General features: G+C 52.0%; 1 protein-coding gene across 6 annotated transcripts in view; it reads left to right on the top strand.

Annotated features, from left to right (window-relative positions):
* Positions 1-21,012, top strand: part of MROH1 (maestro heat like repeat family member 1) — a 127,440-nt gene that overhangs the window by 47,863 nt on the left and 58,565 nt on the right. For 4 of the 6 annotated variants that reach the window (XR_007772494.1, XM_050939326.1, XM_050939328.1 and 1 more), the window contains 14 exons: positions 1,559-1,637; positions 3,556-3,669; positions 4,725-4,798; positions 5,679-5,798; positions 6,593-6,703; positions 7,387-7,531; positions 7,652-7,692; positions 8,420-8,561; positions 13,860-13,912; positions 14,822-14,929; positions 16,095-16,214; positions 17,158-17,280; positions 19,169-19,315; positions 19,537-19,563. Coding sequence is in view for 5 of the 6 variants with exons in the window: in XM_050939326.1 (XP_050795283.1) it covers positions 1,559-1,637; positions 3,556-3,669; positions 4,725-4,798; positions 5,679-5,798; positions 6,593-6,703; positions 7,387-7,531; positions 7,652-7,692; positions 8,420-8,561; positions 13,860-13,912; positions 14,822-14,929; positions 16,095-16,214; positions 17,158-17,280; positions 19,169-19,315; positions 19,537-19,563 (1,404 nt within the window). In the remaining variant the exon portion in view is untranslated. Of the gene's footprint in view, positions 1-1,558; positions 1,638-3,555; positions 3,670-4,724; positions 4,799-5,678; positions 5,799-6,592; positions 6,704-7,386; positions 7,532-7,651; positions 7,693-8,419; positions 8,562-13,859; positions 13,913-14,821; positions 14,930-16,094; positions 16,215-17,157; positions 17,281-19,168; positions 19,316-19,536; positions 19,564-21,012 lie in introns of those variants that run through there. The other 2 variants (XM_050939327.1, XM_050939330.1) reach the window with 2 other exon arrangements.

The raw sequence follows: 21,012 nt of genomic DNA, 5'->3' as shown, positions 1-21,012 counted from the left end.
GATAGTAAAACAGAAAATATCATGTTGCGTCTATATAAATCCGTGGTCGCCCACAGCTTGAATACTGTGTGCAGATGTGGTCGCCTCGTCTCAGAAACGATGTATTGGAATTGGAAAAGGGATGGAGAAAGGCAACAAAAATGATATGGGGGAGATGGAAAAAGACTGGGACTCTTCAGCCTGGAAAAGAGAGGGCTAAGTGAGGATGTGGTAGAGGTCTATAGTGAATAAGGAAGTGTTTACTCCTTCTCATAACACAAGAATTAGGGGTCACCCAATGAAATTAATAGGCAGCAGGTTTAAAACAGAAGTATTTCTTCACACAGTGCACAGTCAACTTGTGGAAGTCGTTACCAGGGGATATTGTGAAGGCCAAAACTATAACAGGGTTTAAAAAAAGGACCTGTCCTCCAGGAACTTACCTAGTTCTGTCATAGACTTTATGGTCAGAAGGGGCCATTATGATCATCTAGTCTAACCACCTGCACAACCCAGGCCACAGAATCTCTCCCACCCACTCCTGTAATAAATCTGTAACCTGTGTCCGAGCCACTGAAGTCATCAAATTGTGATTTAAAGATTTCAAGGTGCAGAGAATTCTCCAGCCAGTGACCCGTGCCCCACGCTCTCAGTGGCTATTAGCCAGGCTGGGCAGGGATGGTGTCCCTAGCCTCTCTTTGCCAGAAGCTGGGAATGGGCGACTGCGATGGATCACTTGATGATTCCCTGTTCTGTTCATTCCCTCTGGGACACCTGGCACTGGCCAGTGTTGGAAGACTGGATACTGGGCTAGATAGACCATTGGTCTGACCGAGCTTGGCCTCTCACAAGAGCTTGTTCTCAGGATCAGAAGTGGAGAGTGGAGTCCCTGATTTTAACCAATATAGTTATGCAGTAGTGTCAGCCAAGAAGACCTGAACAGCCAGGATCTTTCTGGCACAAGTAGACAGTGAGCAGCTTGCTTCGGTGTGCCAGTAAGAAGTGTCCTGTCTGCAAGCTGGAGAGGGAGCAGATGGGGAGGGGTCCCCAGATAAACTGCATATTGGAGCAGCCTGCAAAGAGCAATTTTTAGTATTTAAAAGAAGGAAGTCTGCAATGACTTGCAAAGGAAATGGATCGTGCTCTGATTTTGTTAAACTACCCATGAAATGGAAACGTTTAGCAGCTCCAGAAACCCAAACCCACAAGCTAGCAGATCCCCTATGCCAAGGCCACTGCCCCCCCTTGCCCCCCAGCTTGTCCAGTGAGCTGTGTCTGTGGAACCAATGCACTCTGCTGGCACTGAATGACCGAAGAGTGCCAAGGTCTGTGCTAGCAGGTGCACGCAGCTTCTCCACGCTACTTCACAATGATCAAATGTTCAGTGTGCTCTGGGAGCATCACATGCAGCACATGGCATGGATTCCGGGACTGCTGGGCTCTTCCACTGGCCATGTCCAGCTGTTAGCGTGGGCTTGGTGCCTGCGAGCTGAACTCAAGTGGAAAGGCTTTGGGATAGGGGCTGAATGCCAGGTGCTGCCCAGCTCTCATTGATTGACTGACTGTTTCCCTCCCACAGATTTGTGCCCCGGTGGAGTCCTCCGTCCCCCTGAGTTTAAAAAACCACAATGAGGTCCTTCGATGCTTCACTGTCCTTGGTAAGGGCTGGGGGGGCTGAGGGGTGAAGGCCGAGTCCCCTATGGACTCTCGCTGTGACTTACCTCCTGCCTGTCTACGGCTCTGTGTGTGTGTGTGTGTGTGTGGGTTTGAATCTGCAGAAGTTCTCTGCCTCCCTGTGGAAGTGCCCGTCATAGCAACAGCACACTCTCGTGGTCAGCATTTGAGGGAAAGGGGTTTTCCTGACCGCCTCCAAGCCAGTCTCCTGGCATGTTCAGGAAGGCTTGAGCTCCACCTGGTGAGTGCACAGTTCTGAGATCTGGCTGTGTTCGGGGGGAGGCAGAAAACCAGTTTCTCACCTTGTCTGGGTGTCCAGTAGGGTTTGATAGACTTCAGTTCTGGGAGGGGAGTGGAGAAATGGGACAGAACGAATGACCAGATTCTTGTTCTGACTGTCCCACCTGGCTTCAGGCTTGGTGAAAGCAATTGCTCACGTCCTGTGTGGAGACCGTGCCAAAAGCAGGCAGGTTACCAGGCACCATTTGCTCTCTGGAGCTCCACACTTAGCTGAGGTGCTCGCTGAGATCTGGCCATTTAAAACTTGGCCTTGGACTGACTTGGCTTGAGTATGAAAGTTTGCTTGTGTGTCGTGCCTCAGGGATGCTGAGGATTCCAACCTCTGGTGAATTCATCGCTCTCCAAAGGCATCTGGTTTCACTGCTCTAGTTCCTAAGGGCCATTTAGCAGAGTTATGGCAGATGACTCTGCTGCCTCTTCACACAGACAGAGGCTAGTAATGCAGCATATGCCAGTTAGCCCTCTAGCTTAGCCGTGTACGCTGGAAGGGATAACGGGGACAGACTGGCTTTGTGTGGACCCTGGCAGTTTTGCTTAGAGCAGCAGATGGCAGCAGTCAGACTAGGTGGCAGGATTCCAGGGAGCCCCTCTGAGCAGAACTCCACGCTGACGTATAGCGCACAGGTTGTCTGCTCGCCTCTGGCTGAAGGCTCTGTGAAAGGACTGAGCTAGCTGAATTGTCTCTGGCTACTAGAGTCCTGCATAAAACAGCCCTGATGTGATCTCTAGCACTGCTGTAGCCCTGCCTCCTGTACGGACCGAGCCCTGTAGCCCCCAGGTCTGGCAAGCTTCTCTTTCGAATGATTCATACTTGAAAGGAAGCTTGTGGAATTGCCACTAAAGCAACAGTAGTTTCATTAGGATCCTGCTAGACTTCTGCCTAGTCACGGTCAGATGACTTCCCCCTATCGTTAGCACTTGTGCTTGAAAGCCTTACAGCTGAGCAGCACTTTCAACTGTCTTTATGCAAAGTAGCAACACTAGTTCTGAGAGGGCTCAAGTAGGTCTGATTCCTTTTTCTCGTATGACATGTTTGACTTACGCCTGTGCAGGTTCCCCTGGGGCTGAGCCTGAAACCAGCCAATGCATCCTTGACAAATGCAAGGTGTTGAATGTTGGAAGGCGTAACCTGACCTCCTCCTGCATGGTTCTGGGTGGTTTGGAAAGAGGAGGACGTGCGTGTCCACTTGTGGACAGCTCTGCTGAATGTTCAGCAAAGGTCGCGAAGATGCATTACCTGTCGGGGAGACATACCGAAAATACGGCAGAGGCATTGCACAAATCAGCAGGCCGCTTCCACTGGAGTATTGGCCACGTGAGCCAAGATAGCAGGAATAGAGGGTGTTTGAATGGCCTTTGAAGTGCAAACTGCAAAGCCACAGCCTTCAGTAGCAGAGGGGCCTGTCCCAGCATGCAGTGCACCAAATTGAGGAGAATACTCTTGGCTGATGCCCAGAGGCAGCACTGCCTCCTGGGCCCTGTAGCCTCTAGGCTGCCGGCCTATCAGACTAAGGTGACTGCCAGCCACATTTGGCCTGAGGCCTTCCTGCTGACTGCTCCTGAGCTCAGAATGTCCATAATGGTGGCCTTGTTCTTCTGCAGCCTGTACATTTCCTGATCGCTTGCTTGGCTTCCTACTCCCAAAGCTGGAGAGCCACAACGAGAGGATACGTGTGGGGACGCTGATCATCATGAGGCAAATTATCAACTGTGCCCGTAAGTAACACAGGGACCAGCTCCCTCCAGCAGCCCAGTTGTATCCATGCAGGGTGCCAGCGCCCAGGTGGGAATTCCTGCTCGGTGCTGGGCCATGTGCTTGGGTAGCTAGACCTGGGGGCTGGATTTAAGAGGACTGACATTCTGGCAGGCAGTCCCCGATTCCTTCGGGGCAAGAGGAGACCATGTAATCTAGTCCGGCCGGCTGCACAGCGCAGGCCAGAACTTTGTAGCACGTGTCTCTTAAACAAACACCCTTCACGGCCTTGTGCCCCAGACAAGCCCTTACGCCAACATCATGATATTTAGTATGGACTCTGCCGTAGAGCATCACAAAGCAGGAACCGTGGGGCCACCCTGCAGGACATGGCTTGGGATTTAAGCTCCATTCCTTACTCCCAGCCCATTGTGGGCAGACAGCACTGAGGAAATAGCATTCTCTTCCTCGGGGGGGTGGAGGGAGCCAGGAGTCCTTAGGCCTGGGAGCCCCCAGGCAGGTGAACAGCTTCCGAGTAATCTAGATGCTTCCTCTGAGCAGACCTGGCCTAGGATAATCGGCTACACAAAGCCTTTCCCTTAGAAGCCAAAATGCCTCAGGGCAACTCAACTCTTTATTGCTGTGTTAGCTAGCTGGGATCTCAGCTTCCACCACGTGGGACTGTTCTCCTGGTTTAGTTATGGCCGAGCGGACTCTGGTGCTGGATGGCAAGTCTGCTCTGGCCTCATCCATGCCCCTTCCCAAAGCCTAGGCATGTAACTGTCAGCAATTCCACCCAGACTAGCCAAGTGTTCGCCTGGACTTTCTGCTGGCACAATGAGAGTCCACTTCTGCTCAGTGTGAAGAACCTGAATGGAGGTTGCAGTGTGGCTTTTTATCCAGTTGCTTGTTAGGTGTAAAACTAGCTTCTTTCCCACTCAGTGGCCCTTCCAAGGGGGGAAGGAGAGAAGCACACATCTGGTCAGGGAGGAGGCCCTCTGGGGCCAGGCCCTGTGATCCTGTCAGTCTGGGTAGGGAGGTCAACGATGAGTGGCTGAGCCGTTGTTCTCTCTTCCAGCCTCTCAGATGGAGATTAAAAAGCCCTTTATTCTTTCTTCTATGAAACTTCCTCTGCAGGACAACAGTAATAAGGTAACTGGAAACTCCCTCTGATGTCCCTAACTCCCGGCTGGCCATGTGGTGAATGGGGCTTTTCGGGGCTTGGCCCCCTTCAAGGCCCAGCGGCGCTCTGCTCCTGGCTGCTCTGCACGTATCCCACGCTGTACCAGCGCAGCTCACCATGGGGCTCCCTCTCTGTCTGCCCCTTTTCTCATTCTAGCCCCTATGCCTGAACACTCCTGCTTGGCCCTTTGAGGTCACCTTCTGTCTTTTCGTCAGCTCCCTCCTCTGAGCACTCATGACTCCCCTGCTGACCTCGCCAGTGGGTTCCCCTTTTAGGGCTAACCCATGTGTAATTATGATAAGCCTCTCTCATGACCGGCTGTTCTGATCCTTGTCCTCTGTCCCTCTCCCTTTGTCAGTGCAGCAGAGAGCGGGGGTCTAGTTTAGACATCAGCTGGCCCCATCTCTCTCCAGCACTGGGCTGAGCTCTGGGTTTGAGAAGAGTTTCTGTAGCTAATCCCGGCTCAGCAGGGCGTGGTTCTCGCAAAGCACCAGGGTTTGGCTTTCAATCTAAATGCGTGGCCCAATAGAGCAGCGGCTGGTGCAGCCTCGAGAGGCTATTAAATCGCTTGTAAAGAATTCCCTCTGGGGCGCATGGCAGCCTAGCCCAGCCGCTGGCTTTTGTTCTTGTAGGCCCTTCCTCAACAGGTGAGCACCAGGGGTCCTGGTTGGGGCCATCTTGATTACTGATCCTTACCTCGGTGCCTAAAGAGACTGGGTGGAGGTCAAGGACGATTACTGCTAGTCCCCTCCTGCTCCAAGATTCTGGACTAGCTTACTGGCCTCTGCTTTGCTCAAGGGGCTGCCACTGTGGAGTTTACTGCTCACCCTCTATTCTGCGTTCCTCTAGGTGAAACGGGCCGTGGTGCAGGTGATCAGCGCGATGGCTCACCATGGCTATCTGGAACAGACAGGCGGGGAAGTCATGATCGAGTACATCGTCCACCAGTGTGCCCTTCCTCCTGACACGGTAAAACTGCCATGATGCAGCCAGTTCTTACAATTACAATGCCTTGTCCTTCTGGATCAGGGCATACAACTCACAGTGAGGACTGGCTCTGAGCCTTTGGGCTGTTCGCCTGGGTGAGCTCGGTTCTCTCTGGTCTCTTCGGTCTTTTCCCTCAGTCCCTTGCGCCCATGCTGCAGCATCTGCGTAACAATTGCTGGAACTTCCTCCCTCAGCGGCTCCTCCCTGACTCCTTCTGCAGGAAAAGGGAAGGGCAGGGGTGGGGGTCTTGGCACTGATTCTCCCCTCCCTCGCCCCCAGCCAAAAGCTGGGGGAAGCCTGAGCACCAGCTAAAATCGCAGGATTAGGCCATGCCTGCCTCTCATGGGCTTCCTGGGCCTAGTCATCTGGGCCCAAACTCTCAGGTGTCCAGGCTGGCTGGCTGCAGCCCCAAGGCATCGGTTGGAATGGGAAACGCTCGCATCTGCGAAAGCCCAAGGTGTCGAGTTGGGCACCCAAAATTCACAGATGCTTGAGAAGGCTGTACAGTCAGCGCTTCTTTTCCTGTCAGTAAAATGGGTGCACTCTGGCAGGAGGGCAGCCTGCAGCGCCTTCCAGAGACCAGCTGACTGATGTGCAAGGAGTCAAAATAGCATGGGGTGAGGAAGGCAGGAGCCTGTCGTGATCTCAGGATAGTGCTGCTGTCTGCTGAACATGCTGTGTTGGTGCATATGCAGTGGAGAGGGAGCTGGCCTCTGTCTCCTGGGCCCGATCACAGCTCTGTTCCTCTCTTAACCTGTGGTCTTGCTCCCTTCCAGCAGCCCAGGAAGCAGACGCCGGAAGCTGATGACTTGACTAGTGACAGCGTCCAGAACATCAGCATCAATACGCTCTTTCTCATCAGCACCACTGTCGACAGGATGGATGCGGTGAGTCTGCGGAGCACTGTAGCTCCCTGCCTGGGGCTCAGCTCAGTCGGAAGCCCGTACCACCTGCCTTACCAAGCATGTGAGTTGGGAATTGCCAGTGCGTTAATGCACTTGGTAAGAGCTGGCTGGGGATGCTGTTTGTTCTGCACAATCTGCCGTCAGGGTGCTGCAGTCCCAAAGCAGGGCGCAGATCTCCCTGCTCTCTCGTCAGAGAAGAGAACAAATCGGCTCTTCACTGAGCTGTTTGACAGTCAGAGTCCAGTTGCTCTTTCCTCTAAGCTGAGGGCATCTGGATTTCTAACTTCTGAACAAGGAACTGTCTCGGATGAGTTTATAAAGTGGTGGAAGATGAGGAAAGATGAGAAGGCCTTGATGTCCGTTAGCGTCCAGGTTCAGAGCAGGTGTACAAGGTGCCAGCCAACTCGAAGGGCTCTGTCCTTTTTGAAAAGAGCACTGGTGGCTCTGAGGAGGTGGATGTTCAGTTATTCCTCCACCTTTGATGCCATACAGTGCCCCTCAATGGAACCCTCCCCCCCTTCCCATTCAGCCAATCCCTGTGGCCCCCTGTTTCTCATGGGGCTATCCGAGTCCTCTCAGTTCAGTTCCTTTGGCAGGGATCTTCTCACACTCCTGTGTAAAGCACTAATGGTGCTAGACCAACATGAGTGACTTGTTCTCCACAGGTTCTCTGGCCGTATCTCTTGGAGTTTGTCACCCCTCTACAGTTTACCGGTGCCCTGACTCCCCTCTGCAGGAGCCTAATGCACTTGGCTATGAAGAAACAAGAGGAGGGAGAGAATGCCTTCCTCATCCACTACGACACGCATGGTTTGTATTGGCAGGTGCTCTCCTGGGCAGACTCTGTCTGCTTCCAACAGAGCTGCTAGTCTTGTGCTCAGGGTCTCGGTGAGCAAGTTTCCCATCTGACACTTGTTTTTGTATTTGTAGCAAACCTGCCATCGCCGTGTGCTCTAATGGCGAGGCTGCTGGTAAGTGAGCTTGGGGCTGGTCTGACTGGATTCTCTATGTGCTGAAAGAAGGTGGCATTTTCTTCCCTTGACGGGGTGGGAAGACTAGGCTGAGAATGGGCTGCCCTGGTACTAGTGCCCCCTGACTACCCTGCCCAGGGCATCAGGACCCAGGTGCCCCCAAGCCGGGGATGCTGTAAAAGCCTGGATAATCGTTCCTCTGGGCCTTACTGCTCCTGTGGTCTCTGTCCTCTGAGCTGGACTTGCTCTGATCCTGGGAGCAGCAGCCTGGTCCTTTCTCCTGGTGGAGTTCTCTGCAGTCTATCCGTCCTTCTATGAGCCAGGGGAAATGCTTTCAAAAACATCCTGTTTTCAGAAGTGACTTGGGCACGTGGGATTCCATGTGCCTAAATCACCTATGAAAACAGGACTTGGGCACTCTTGGAAATGTTACCCAGGAGCTTCTTAAAAACCAAGCCCCTCCACTCTTTGATATTGGAAACTTCCTGCCACGGCTCAGGAAATGGGATTTACCCTCATGTCCTTGGCAAAACCTCCTGTCTCCCCACTGTCAGCTGCATGCTTGGGTCCTGGCTGCTGGTGTTTCCGTGATGGCTAATGCAATAGCGCTGGGTTGGAGGAGGGGCATGAAGCTGTATTTAACCTCCACATCTTTCTGTTGCCTTCCAGTGTGTGTAGGAATTATATACACACCTGTGAATTCTCCTTCTGCCCCATTTCCCCCCAGATTGTCTCTTCACAGCCCTATTTAGGGGACGGACGGGGGACGGCTGCTCTGCGTCTGCTGAATGTATTGCACCGGAATATCCATCCCGTGCTGGGTGAGCTGTGGAATAAGAAGATTCCCCCCTTGGTAGAGCACTTGGAAGGTAAGGCATTAATGGGGCCACGAGTGAAAGATTCTTCTTCTGAGGCCTGCAATATCTAAAGGCTGCTGCTGCACTCGGATACTGCGAGAACGGGCAGCAGGCTGGAACTACTCAGCATTAAACTGTGCCTAGTCAACATGAAGGGGCCACGCAGATCACTCTAAGCAACGCACAAGCTGCTCCTGCTGGCTGTCTCCTGCCTCTGACAGCAGCTTCCAGGAGGCAGCCCTCCTGCCCTGTCACGCAGGGCTGGCTTGCAGTGCTGTGGTCCGGACAAGCCTGCCTTCAGGAGTCAGGAACCAGCCACACCTTGAAGCCTGTGGAGCTTGGAGGAGCAAAATCTAGATAACTGCAGAAGAGAAACACTTGGCCAATTAAGGCTACAGATCCTCTGATCCCTGCTGTTCCTGCAAGGCCAAGGCAGGGGAGGGAAGCCAGGATTATAGACTCATAGACTCTAGGACTGGAAGGGACCTCGAGAGGTCATCGAGTCCAGTCCCCTGCCCTCATGGCAGGACCAAATACTGTCTAGACCATCCCTAATAGACATTTATCAAACCTACTCTTAAATATCTCCAGAGATGGAGATTCCACAACTTCCTTAGGCAATCTATTCCAGTGTTTAACTACCCTGACAGTTAGGAACTTTTTCCTAATGTCCAACCTAAATCTCCCTTGCTGCAGTTTAAGCCCATTGCTTCTTGTTCTATCATTGGAGGCTAAGGTGAACAAGTTTTCTTCCTCCTCCTGATGACACCCTTTTAGATACCTGAAAACTGCTATCATGTCCCCTCTCAGTCTTCTCTTTTCCAAACTAAACAAACCCAATTCCTTCAGCCTTCCTTCATAGGTCATGTTCTCAAGACCTTTAATCATTCTTGTTGCTCTTCTCTGGACCCTCTCCAATTTCTCCACGTCTTTCTTGAATTGTGGTGCCCAGAACTGGACACAATACTCCAGTTGAGGCCTAACCAGCGCAGAGTAAAGCGGAAGAATGACTTCTCGTGTCTTGTTTACAACACACCTGTTAATGCATCCCAGAATCATGTTTGCTTTTTTGCAACAGTATCACACTGTTGACTCATATTAAGCTTGTGGTCCACTATGACCCCTAGATCTCTTTCTGCCATACTCCTTCCTAGAGAGTCTCTTCCCATTCTGTATGTGTGAAACTGATTGTTCCTTCCTAAGTGGAGCACTTTGCATTTATCTTTATTGAACTTCATCCTGTTTACCTCAGACCATTTCTCCAATTTGTCCAGATCATTTTGAATTTTGACCCTGTCCTCCAAAGCAGTTGCAATCCCTCCCAGTTTGGTATCGTCCGCAAACTTAATAAGCGTACTTTCTATGCCAACATCTAAATCGTTGATGAAGATATTGAACAGAACTGGTCCCAAAACAGAACCCTGCGGAACCCCACTTGTTATACCTTTCCAGCAGGATTGGGAGCCATTAACAACTACTCTCTGAGTACGGTTATCCAGCCAGTTATGCACCCACCTTATAGTAGCCCCATCTAAATTGTACTTTCCTAGCTTATCTATAAGAATATCATGCGAGACTGTATCAAATGCCTTACTAAAGTCTAGGTATATCACATCCACCGCTTCTCCCTTATCCACAAGGCTCGTTATCCTATCAAAGAACGCTATCAGATTAGTTTGACACGATTTGTTCTTTACAAATCCATGTTGGCTATTCCCTATCACCTTACCACCTTCCAAGTGTTTGCAGATGATTTCTTTGATTATCTGCTCCATTATCTTCCCTGGCACAGAAGTTAAACTAACTGGTCTGTAGTTTCCTGGGTTGTTTTAATTTCCCTTTTTATAGATGGGCACTATATTTACCCCCCTTCCAGTCTTCTGGAATCTCCCCCGTCTCCCATGATTTCCCAAAGATAATAGCTAGAGGCTCAGATACCTCTTCCATTAACTCCTTGAGTATTCTAGGATGCATTTCATCAGGCCCTGGTGACTTGCAGGCATCTAACTTTTCTAAGTAATTTTTTACTTGCTCTTTCCTTATTTTCTCTTCTAAACCTACCCTCTTCCCGTAAGCATTCACTATACTAGACATTCCTTCAAACTTCTCAGTGAAGACCGAAACAAAGAAGTCATTAAGCATCTCTGCCATTTCCAAGTCTCCCGTTACTGTTACCCCCTCCTCATTGAGCAGTGGGCCTACCCTGTCCTTAGTCTTCCTCTTGCTTCTAATGTAATGATAAAAAGTCTTCTTGTTTCCCTTTATTCCCATTGCTAGTTTGAGTTCATTTTGTGCCTTTACTTTTCTAATCTTGCCTCTGCATTCCTGTGTTATTTGCCTATATTCATCCTTCGTGATCTGACCTAGTTTCCATTTTTTATATGACGCCTTTTTATTTTGTAGGTCACGCAAGATCTCAAGGGTAAGCCAAGGTGGTCTTTTGCCACATTTTCTATCTTTCCTAACCATCGGAATAACTTGCTTTTGGGCCCTTAATAGCGTCCCTTTGAAAAACTGCCAACTTTCCTCAGTTGTTTTTCCCCTCAGTCTTAATTCCCATGGGACCTTGCCTATCAGCTCTCTGAGCTTACCAAAATCCGCCTTCCTGAAATCCATTGTCTCTATTCTGCTGTACTCCCTTCTACCCTTCCTTAGAATTGCAAATTCTATGATTTCATGATCACTTTCACCCAAGCTTCCTTCTACTTTCAAATTCTCAACAAGTTCCTCCCTATTTGTTAAAATCAAGTCTAGAACAGCTTCCCCCCAGTAGCTTTTTCAACTTTCTGAAATAAAAAGTTGTCTGCAATGCAGTCCAGGAACTTATTGGATAGTCTGTGCCCCGCGGTGTTATTTTCCCAACATATATCTGGATAGTTGAAGTCCCCCATCACCACCAAATCTTGGGCTTTGGATGATTTTGTTAATTGTTTGAAAAAGCCTCATCCACCTCTTCCGCCTGATTAGGTGGCCTGTAGTAGACTCCCAGCACGACATCACCTGTGTTTTTTACCCCTTTTAGCCTAACCCAGAGACTCTCCACCCTTCCATCTCCTATGTCCATCTCCACCTCAGTCCAAATGTGTACATTTTTAATATATAAGGCAACACCTCCTCCCTTTTTCCCCTGTCTATCCTTCCTGAGCAAACTATACCCATCCACACCAACATTCCAGTCGTGTGTATTATCCCACCAAGTTTCAGTAATGCCAATAATGTCATAGTTGTATTTATTTATTAGCACTTCCAGTTCTTCCTGCTTATTACCCATACTTCTTGCATTTGTATATAGGCATCTAAGATACTGGTTTGATTTTGCCTCCCAGCTTTGCCCTGACCCTCCTTCCTCTCTGCCATTATAGCCCGTGCTCCCTCCTGTTTCCAACCCATCTCCCAGGTCTTGTTCCCCACTTACCTGCGGGCTTTGCTCACCTGTCCCCGTCGAACCTAGTTTAAAGCCCTCCTTACTAGGTTAGCCAGTCTGTGCGCAAATAAGGCCTTTCCCCTCTTCGAAAGGTGAACGCCATCTGTTCCTAGCAGTCCTTCCTCAAATAGCATCCCATGGTCGAGGAAGCCAAAGCCCTCCTGGCGACACCATCTTCGCAGCCAGGCATTCACCTCCACGATGCATCTGTCTCTGCCCAGACCCCTACCTTCAACAGGAAGAATCGAAGAGAATACCACCTGCGCTCCAAACTCCTTAACCCGTACTCCCAGAGCCCTGTAGTCACTCTTGATCTGCTCAGCGTCACACCTCGCAGTATCATTTGTGCCCACATGGATGAGTAGCATGGGATAGTAGTCAGAAGGCCGGATAATCCTCGACAAAGCCTCTGTAACATCTCGGATACGGGCCCCTGGCCGGCAGCATACCTCCCGGGATGAACGGTCAGGGCAACAGATGGGTGTCTCCGTCCCCCTCAGCAGAGAGTCTCCAACCACCACTACCCTACGTTTCTTATCAGTGGTGGCAGCAGACCTCCCAGCCTTAGGGGTACGAGGCTTCACCCCCTTAACTGTTGGGGGTGATTTCTTCTCTCCTGTATCAAGAAGAGCATAATGGTTATCTTTTACCACAACAGGAGGGTTCGCAGCAGCGGTGGAGCACTGCCTGCTGCTAGAAGTAACCAGCTGGCTGTGTCCACCCTGAGCCTCCTCCTCCACTGGTGTGTCAGATACACCCTGAGGCATCTCCTCTTCCACTGGAGTGTCAGTAGCCCGTGTCTGTAGTTCAGCCCATGGTGTCAGTTGCTACCTTTTAACATGGCGCTGCAAACTCTTGTCTCCTTTCTTTGGCAGGAACGCTGCGTGCTGGGAACAATGTGCAGGCCATGCCTGTGTTAGTGATGCCCTCTCATGCAGTTTGGGTGTCACCCTGACACTCCTGATTGGATGCAGCCTTTATGTTGGCCACCCTAATGTGAAGGTGTGGCCTCCTGTGAGGCTTTGCATTCCTGCATTTAGCTAATCCTTCCACTCACATAATGACTGTGCTGGGTCAGACCAAAGGTCCATCTATCCCAGCATCCTGTCTACTGACAGTGGCCAATGCCAGGTGCCCCAGAGGGAATGAACAGAACAGGGAATCATCAAGTGACCCATCCCCTGTCGGCCATTCCCAGCTTCTGGCAAACAGAGGCAAGGGACGCTTCACTAGAAGTAGAAGGACTGAGATGATTTCACTGGGGTGGGGGCAGTGTGACCTGCCATTCCAAAAAGCGCAGAGGTTCTTTGGTGTAAGTTCACGTTCTTCGCAAGTTCTTCAGTTGGCACCTTGATTAAATGCCCGTTGTTGCTGCTCTAACTGATAACTGGACTCCATTGATGTCTCCCAAAATATTGCATTTAAACTGATTTAAATAAAAGGTAGCTGGGTTCCTCACCATGCTGCATTCATAGAGTTATAGAACTGGCAGGACCTCGAGAGGGCATCTCATCCAGCCCCCTGCCCTCATGGCAGGACCAAATATTTAGACCATCCCTGACAGGTGTTTAAGAGCAGGTTGGACAATCTCCAATGCTGGAGATTCCACAACCTCCCTGGGCAATTTATTCCAGTGCTTAACCACCCTGATAGGTAGGAAGTTTTTCCTAATGTCCAACCTATATCGCCCTTGCTGCAATTTAAGCCCATTGCTGCTTGTCCTGTCCACACACTGGCCTTGTTCCGAGAACTAGTAACTTGTCTGTTGCTGTGTTTGGAGCATTTGCCCTGCGATCCCCAGGAGATCCTGTTCTACCTGCTGCACTCTGGGATTTGTGGGGTCCTGATCTGAAACCAGCACACACGTGGTTTGGTTTTTCTTGTAGCAAACACGGAGAAATCCCTGTCCCCAAAGGAGTGGGAAGACAAACTGCTTTTGGTAAGAATGTTCAAAGGGGTGTAAGAGCCGGTACTGTTAATGGGGTGTGTTTGTGTGTGCATGCATGGGGGTGGGGGAGGTCGGGGGAGCACAGATGCAGGGGGGAGCACTTGGAGACCCTGTGTCCACTCATGAGGCCGTTGTGCCGCCGCTGAGGGTGTGTGCGGCAGAGGGAGCCGTGTGCAGAGGCACAGCCGTGTGCCAGGCTGTGGCCTGGAACCCAGAACTCTGCTCCCGCTCCGAGGCAGTTGTGTCCTCAGTCGCCCTTGACTGCTCTGAAGAGACATCTCTGGGGTCTCAGCTCGGACAGATGACGGGGCTCAGGTGAACATAGCTGCTGATGGGTGCAGACAGGGCCTAGTAGGGAAAGTACCTGACCGTTTCATCTCCAGGTTTACTGGCTGGCAGAGGGCACGAATCCCAGAACAACATGTGCACAGGGGATTGTTAAAGTTTAAAATAAGGCCTGGCGCAATCAAGGAACTCCTGCAGGGGTTCCTCCTGCTCCTGGGAAGAGGCAGCGCACGGTTCTCTGGGAAGAATCCTCCTCGGTCAGACTCATTCCAAGGAGCACCAGCGTTTGTGCTGAGAGCTGGAAGGAAAGAGCTGAGAGGCAGAGTAGAGTTAGCAGGTCTGGCCTCGGATAATGACAGTCACTAACCTCTGGGGCCCTGCCTCCTCCGGCACAGAGGAGCCTGTATGCGCCCCAGTGCTCTGAACGGTGCCTGCCGGGCGGGAGCCTCCACCACAGGATGTGTTTGAATTCAGACACTCAGAGCACTGAGCTTTCAAACAGAGGCTTAGACATGCCCAGCACTTGGGCAGGGGATGGCTGCACATGGCCCTCTCTTCTCGCACACCGTGATTCTCTGAATAGAAATCAGTTCTCTCCATTTCTTTCACCTGCAGTTCCTCCGGGAGACTCTGACGGCGATTTCTGACAACACCTGGATTTGTCAGTTCAGCACGGAAATGTGCAAGCAGCTGAACAACTACAACTGCTTTCCCTCCGAGAAGGTCTGTCGTCGTTTTCCTGGGCTTGTATCCCTGGGGAGGTGATGGGGGGTGCAGGGGCCGGGTGCTGTGGCATTCAGAGGGAAGCGTCTGCTCACAGCCAGGCCCAGCTGGAGGTGATGGGGAAGCTTGGGGCTGACCTTGGTCAGCTGAGGCATACTGCAGACGACTTGGATTCTAGGTGCCATTTGGAAGAAGTGGCGGTAGTGGTGTCACCAGAGGCGGCGCCCAGCGAAGCGCAGCTGTGAAGGGGGTTTGGGCCGCTGAGTTTACCACTTGCCCAACAGTTCAGTCGCTCTCGTTGTGGTGAATTGGCCCATGTTTGCGTGAGGCAGCCAGGGAGGAGTGGGTGGCTTTGGGGATCTTTTGGAGAAGAACGGAGCAGGATTTAGGGTCTGCCTCAGTGAGGGGTTGAGGGTCACCAAGGCTATGGGCCTCCAGGGCAGCGAAGAGCGCAAAGGGTGAGGGCTTGAGACAGAAATGACGTTCGACCCAGCTGTGGTGGGAGGAGAGGGGTGCAGAGACTGACTGAGTCTCCTGCATACGTGTGGTAGCTGGAGCCTAGAGCTGCCGAGTGGTGTCAGTGAATTGCAACAGTTCTCTCTGCAGTGGTACTCGAGTGCTGAAGCAGGTTTGACTGTTTGGCCTTTTCCAGAGCTCTGTGTGTACAGGCCCATCCCCCCAAGAGCAGCTGGCAGGCCGGCCTGGGTTAGAGCGTGACTGAGTGGGTAGACATGCCACGGGCTGGATGCAGTGATAACAGCTGGTTCTAGCATCTGAATGGTTGAGCTAAAAACTTAACTTGGTGCTTCCCTGCTGTAGCCTAAGCTGGCTGCTGCTTCTCTTATTGACTGACCCCTACCCTGCGATTCCATCCCTTCCTGCGCTGATGTATCCTGGGTTCTTGTGTCCTGTCGCATTGTCACTGTGCCGGGCCACATCCTGTCCTCCCCTTGTGCCTGTGAATGCTCCATTGGAGTCTCGGGTGCTGAGAGGGGTCAGATCGATGTGTGCACTTGGGCTGTACTGTCAATACGTGATCTCCTGTGCCGTGGCTTGGGTAGCTGGAAGCTAAGGGGAAGGCCATGGGTGATATCTACTCTCCTGAGGGCTCTGCTGCTGTGTTGGTTCCATGGGACACAATCTTCCTCTTCTTCTTGTCTTCCAGAACTTCCTGTATAAGTGCATTGGGACGGCTCTGGGGGTCTGTTCAAACAAGGATGTGGTGCAGAAGCACCTTCAAGAGCTACTTGAAACAGCCAGGTACCAGGAGGAAGCAGAAAGGGAGGTGAGCCAGCGTGTGGTCCAGCACCACTGTGCCCTCCAGTGAGAAGGGGCTTTCCCGCTACATGCCCGGCCTCCCTCTGCGTGTCGCACACCCACTGAATGACAAACCAGTGCAGGCTCCAGCCCTCTGCCCCCACCGGGACTTTTATAACTAGCGTATTCCACCTCTTCATGTCTCCCTCTGGGTTTGGCTCAAGCCTCAGTGGCCAGGCAGAGGTGGCCTGGAGATAAAGCTGCTTCCTGCCCTTTCCACAGCGCCGCACTAATGATCCCTGCTTAGCTCCTGGCCTTGTTTGAGACCCAAACCTGTCTCCCTACCCGCTCCAGCTAGTGTCTGGGCGGGAGCGGGGCTTTCCAGAAGCTGTTAGGAACAGACTGGCTCAGTACAGGGGCTCTGAGGAATGTGTGGTACTGCAGGAAGAGGGGGCTCCCAAGAGGTGTGCTGTGTGGGTCAGTCAGAGTAACACTGTAAACCATGTTAGCAGCCGGCTGCTAGATGTGCAGTGTTCCAGGTGAGAGAGGAAAGGAGCCCTCGGGTGCCTACCTCTGGTGCTCTTTCTTTCCTGGGAGTGATTTCCCTGCTGATTACATGGACTCCTTGAACTTTCCCTGTGCTGTCACCTGGGTGCAGGATTCTCTGTCATTAGCGTAAGCTGCCAGGTAGCATTACTGTGCACTGTTCCATGCATCCGGGGTGAATGTTACCCCTGCATCTAGTCATGTTTAGAGGCAACACAGATGTAAGTTAACAGTGACTGCCTTTGATCCAGAGCACACTCAGTTCCAGGAAGGGCCAGTTTTAATAACAGTTTCTGGAGTTTCAGCCCAACTTGCAAGCTGCAACCAGCTGAGTACGGTTTGAAAGGCTGTTAAACCACCAAGAGTTGGGTTTTGAACAGGCCAGTCAGGTTTGATGAATTAATAGTTCTCTCCCTATCCTCCAGGGACTTGCCTCTGGCTTTGGGATCTGTGCAATAAACCACCTGGATGAAACCCTGGCCAAGCTAGAAGACTTCGTCAAATCCGACATCTTCAAAAAATCAGTGGGTCTGTTCAGTATCTTCAAGGTAAAAGGGCCAAGTAATCTGGAGTGGGGCAGTGGGGGTAGGTGCTTCCAGAGCCCCGTCACGGTCCAATCTCAGCACCTGAGCAGCTGTTCTCACTCTGCTGCCCAGTCCCTGGGGCTCTCACAGGAATGTCGCTGGCCTCAGAGAGGAGCAGAGGGTTGGGAACTGGGACCTCCTATGAACTCTAGTCCCAGCCCTGCCTCTTCCTTGCTGGGAGGCCTTGGAGAAGCCACAACTTCAGTTTCTGCATCTGCCAAATAGGGAATCTCATGGGAGGTGGAGGATGGGTGGTGAATAACACCAGTGTGTTACCTGTTCAGAGTAGGGTGTGGGCCCTAGCCTCACACGTCCCCGGCGGGGGGGCGGGCGGGGGGTTGACTAGATCGTGCATAAGAGCTGGCAGCCAGAGCCTGCCCTCAAATGCATCTGCACTGTCCCTGTCTGAGTGGGAATCTGATGCCCAGGGACAAAGCCCTGGCTGGGATGATTTAGTTGGGAATTGGTCCTACTTTGAGCAGGGGGTTGGACTAGATACCTCCTGAGGTCCCTTCGATCCCTGCTATTATGATTCTATGTAACTTGTCCAGGGGCATACAGTGTGCAGAGTGGACTTGGCCTGGGCTTGTCCCCCTTAACAGACATTAACCAGACCTTGTCAAGTCCTGAGCAGTGTGGAGGCTACTGATGGAGGGCGACAGAATAGCCTCCTGCCCTCACCCCCACTATGCTTTGTGCACCTTGGACCCAAATCCAGGGCCCTTCACGCATGACAGACAGACCTAGGCTAGGGGTAAATCGTCTGATTTTGGCCAAAGAGGCACACAGCGTAATGGGGGTGAGGTTGGGGGAGGAACCTGTCTCAAGGCAGGAGGGCCGTGTGTCCTGGCCAAGCCGCTCTGCAGAGCCATGGAAGCTCCTCCACTCGTAAAGAGCAGCCTGTGAAGGGTTACTGCTCCTCCCGCTGGGAGGGGAGGGACTTGCACTGTTTTCACTCCAGGGGCCCAGCCCTCCAAGGTTACTCTGTGCTGACCCCTCTCTAGAACAGCGACTCTCCGGACCATCACCCCATCCTCCCTCATCCTTCAGTGAAACCTCTTGAGAAAGGAGCCCCTAGGAAACAAACCAGTCTGAGAACTGCCGCTTCAGATCATTGGCTCAGCCCACTCTGGCAAACCTAGAATTTGCACTTTTGGGAGGAAAGTAGATTGCTCTCCATGGAGTGACAGACATACCCACCTGTGGCAGGCTATCGGTGTGTGCCACCTAATGGCAGTCACCAGAAACTACAGCTGTCAAGTATCTATCTTGCGTGTAACAGCCGAGCAAAGTGAGGGCAGTACATGGCAGAGGTGTTAGCAAAGGAAGCCGGAGACTCGCTTTCTGGTTTGGTATGGGGTATGTGACATGTCTACAGCTGGAAAGAATTCTCTGGCTAACCCACCCTGCTGCCGGTAATTCTAGTGCCCAGAACCCAGACTCTCAAACAGCCGGTCTCTCTCACATGGATACTCTTAGGTCGGGTTCACGTGCTCTGCAGACTGGTGGCTATTTAGCATCAGTCCATTGATGACCCTGCAAAGGATGGTGCTGGAAGCAGGGTCTAGGGGCTGCCACAGAGCTCTCCTGGCCCATGTCTTATTAAAACCATGTTACTCCGGCAAAGGGATGTAAACGACATGGTAATGACATCTGTGGGAGAACTGCAAACAGCAGCATGGGCCAGAAACGAATACAAAGGGGACAGGAGTATCTGAGCCCCCCTCCCAGCGGGGAGGTCCCACCCTGGTGGCACGTGCAGACAGACTAGCCTGTAGGGACCAGTCCTGCCTTGTCGTGGAGATGGACTGGGTGGCCCAACAGGTCACTTCTTTCCTATTTCTCATCTCAGGACCGCAGCGATAACGAAGCGGAGAAGATAAAGAGCACCCTGATCTTGTGCTATGGCTACGTAGCTAGGTATGCCCCCAAAGAGCTCGTGCTGTCCAGAATCGAAGCCGACATTCTCAGGAACATCTTCCAGTACTTTAACACCAGGGTAGGTTGTTCGAATGTCCCCTGCACAGGGAGGAAGCAGCTGACTGGTGACCTGCCCATGTACGTTTGAATGAGTGAGAGCAGCCTAGTGGTGTGCAAATGCTGCATCTGAAAGGGCCCAGGCCAACTCGTGGATGGGCTCGTGCCGTGTCTTGGGAGGAAGCCGTTCGCTTCAGTGTTCGCAAACATCACTAACGTGTTTTTTTTCTTTTACTTGTTCAGGTTCTGGGAATAAAGGTAGAAACCAAGGTACAGTGTGAGGCATTAAATCTGACCTACTCTCTGCTCTGCCTGCCTGTCTCTGTCTCTCCGTTTGATCACTCTAGAGAGGAGACTAGTAGCTTCCTAAATACTAGTGCTTGTGACTGGGGTCTCCATGCCGTGCTTAGCAAGGAAGTCTGGCATCGGGGAGGAATGAGACCATCACAGGGCTGAACAGCAGAGTCCCCCTGTGCCCGAGTGCTTGTGCTGAGCGGCCGAGAGCCTGAAGCAGGATTCTGGTCTGGAAGAGACTAAAACGGCCCCCCCACGCTCTCCAGGTCAGCTGGCTGTAGTCACTGAAGTCTGCTTCTGCACAGTCAGCAGGAGGGAGCTGGGGTCCCTTCCTTGCTTTGTGTGCCACCAGCAGGGTTCCTCTGGCACAGGGTTACTGTGCAAACTCACTGAAAGCTACCGGGCTCATAGATGTCCTGGGCAGCCTCCTTTGCCTTCAGAACCTCTCTGGTGACTGCATGAAAAGGAGACACCCCAGCTTGGCTCTCAGATCCCAGGCAGTGTTGATGGGTCTGTCAGTTTTGTGTATTCAAATTGTGCATGTGCTGCAGAAACTAGAGAATAACCCAGAGCTCATTTGCCGCATTTCACAGCACCGTCACTCCTTAGACCTCGGTGTGCGTTTCTTCCCCACCCCAGCTCCTTTGAGCGGCACTGACATGCAATCAGCCTTCCCCCCATGCCTTGTGGGCATGTAACTAGTGGAAGCTTAATGACCAAGGTCTAGCCACAGTTCACAGCTTGGCTAAAAGTCCCAAACCACCCAGAACAGGCGTTCAGTGGCCAGACACCCAGGTCACTGTCTGGGGAGGGCAGCTGCACTCTGCTACTGTCAAAGACTGAAGAACAAAAACATGGCATTTGTCAGGCTCAAGTTAAAATGTCAAGCCAGAGCACCTCCTTCTGCAGACTCACTAATGTCTTTTCCTTCTGGTTTCTTGTTGGCACTAACCCCTTCTGTACCACAGCTTTCTGGGCACACTCTGAATGGTCGGGATGCTCACTGGCAAGCACGCTGCTGGCTCCACAGCCGTCTCCATAGGGTCCCCGGTGAAGGGTGGGTGCTAGGACGGTGCCTTCATTTGGGGAGCTGTGGCACTGTCTCAACTTGCACGTACCTTGGAGGAGAACCAGGCCGTAGTACTTGTTATCCCATGTCTGGGATCTAAAGGGATCAGGGCCCTCTAAATGAATCCCTGTGGCAGTCCCTTTATGGTGCTGTAAGGGATGATCTGCTGTTTTGTGGGGTGACTGGCAAAGCCACTGGCAATGTGAGGAACGTTCCCACCTGCCATGTGCCTGGGGGTTAGCGTGGCTGTTTTCAGCAGAGTATGTAGAAATGGACAGGGACGTGTTGTCTGCTGGTGAGGAGTGCGTCTCAGCCCTGCTGCTGGATAGCTCCATGCTATTTCCTCTGGGGGCTCT

This window comes from Gopherus flavomarginatus, chromosome 2, assembly GCF_025201925.1.
Source record: "Gopherus flavomarginatus isolate rGopFla2 chromosome 2, rGopFla2.mat.asm, whole genome shotgun sequence".
Classification (NCBI taxonomy): domain Eukaryota; kingdom Metazoa; phylum Chordata; order Testudines; family Testudinidae; genus Gopherus; species Gopherus flavomarginatus.
Note: the sequence above shows the minus strand (reverse complement) of the source record. Positions and strands in the feature narration are given on the sequence as shown.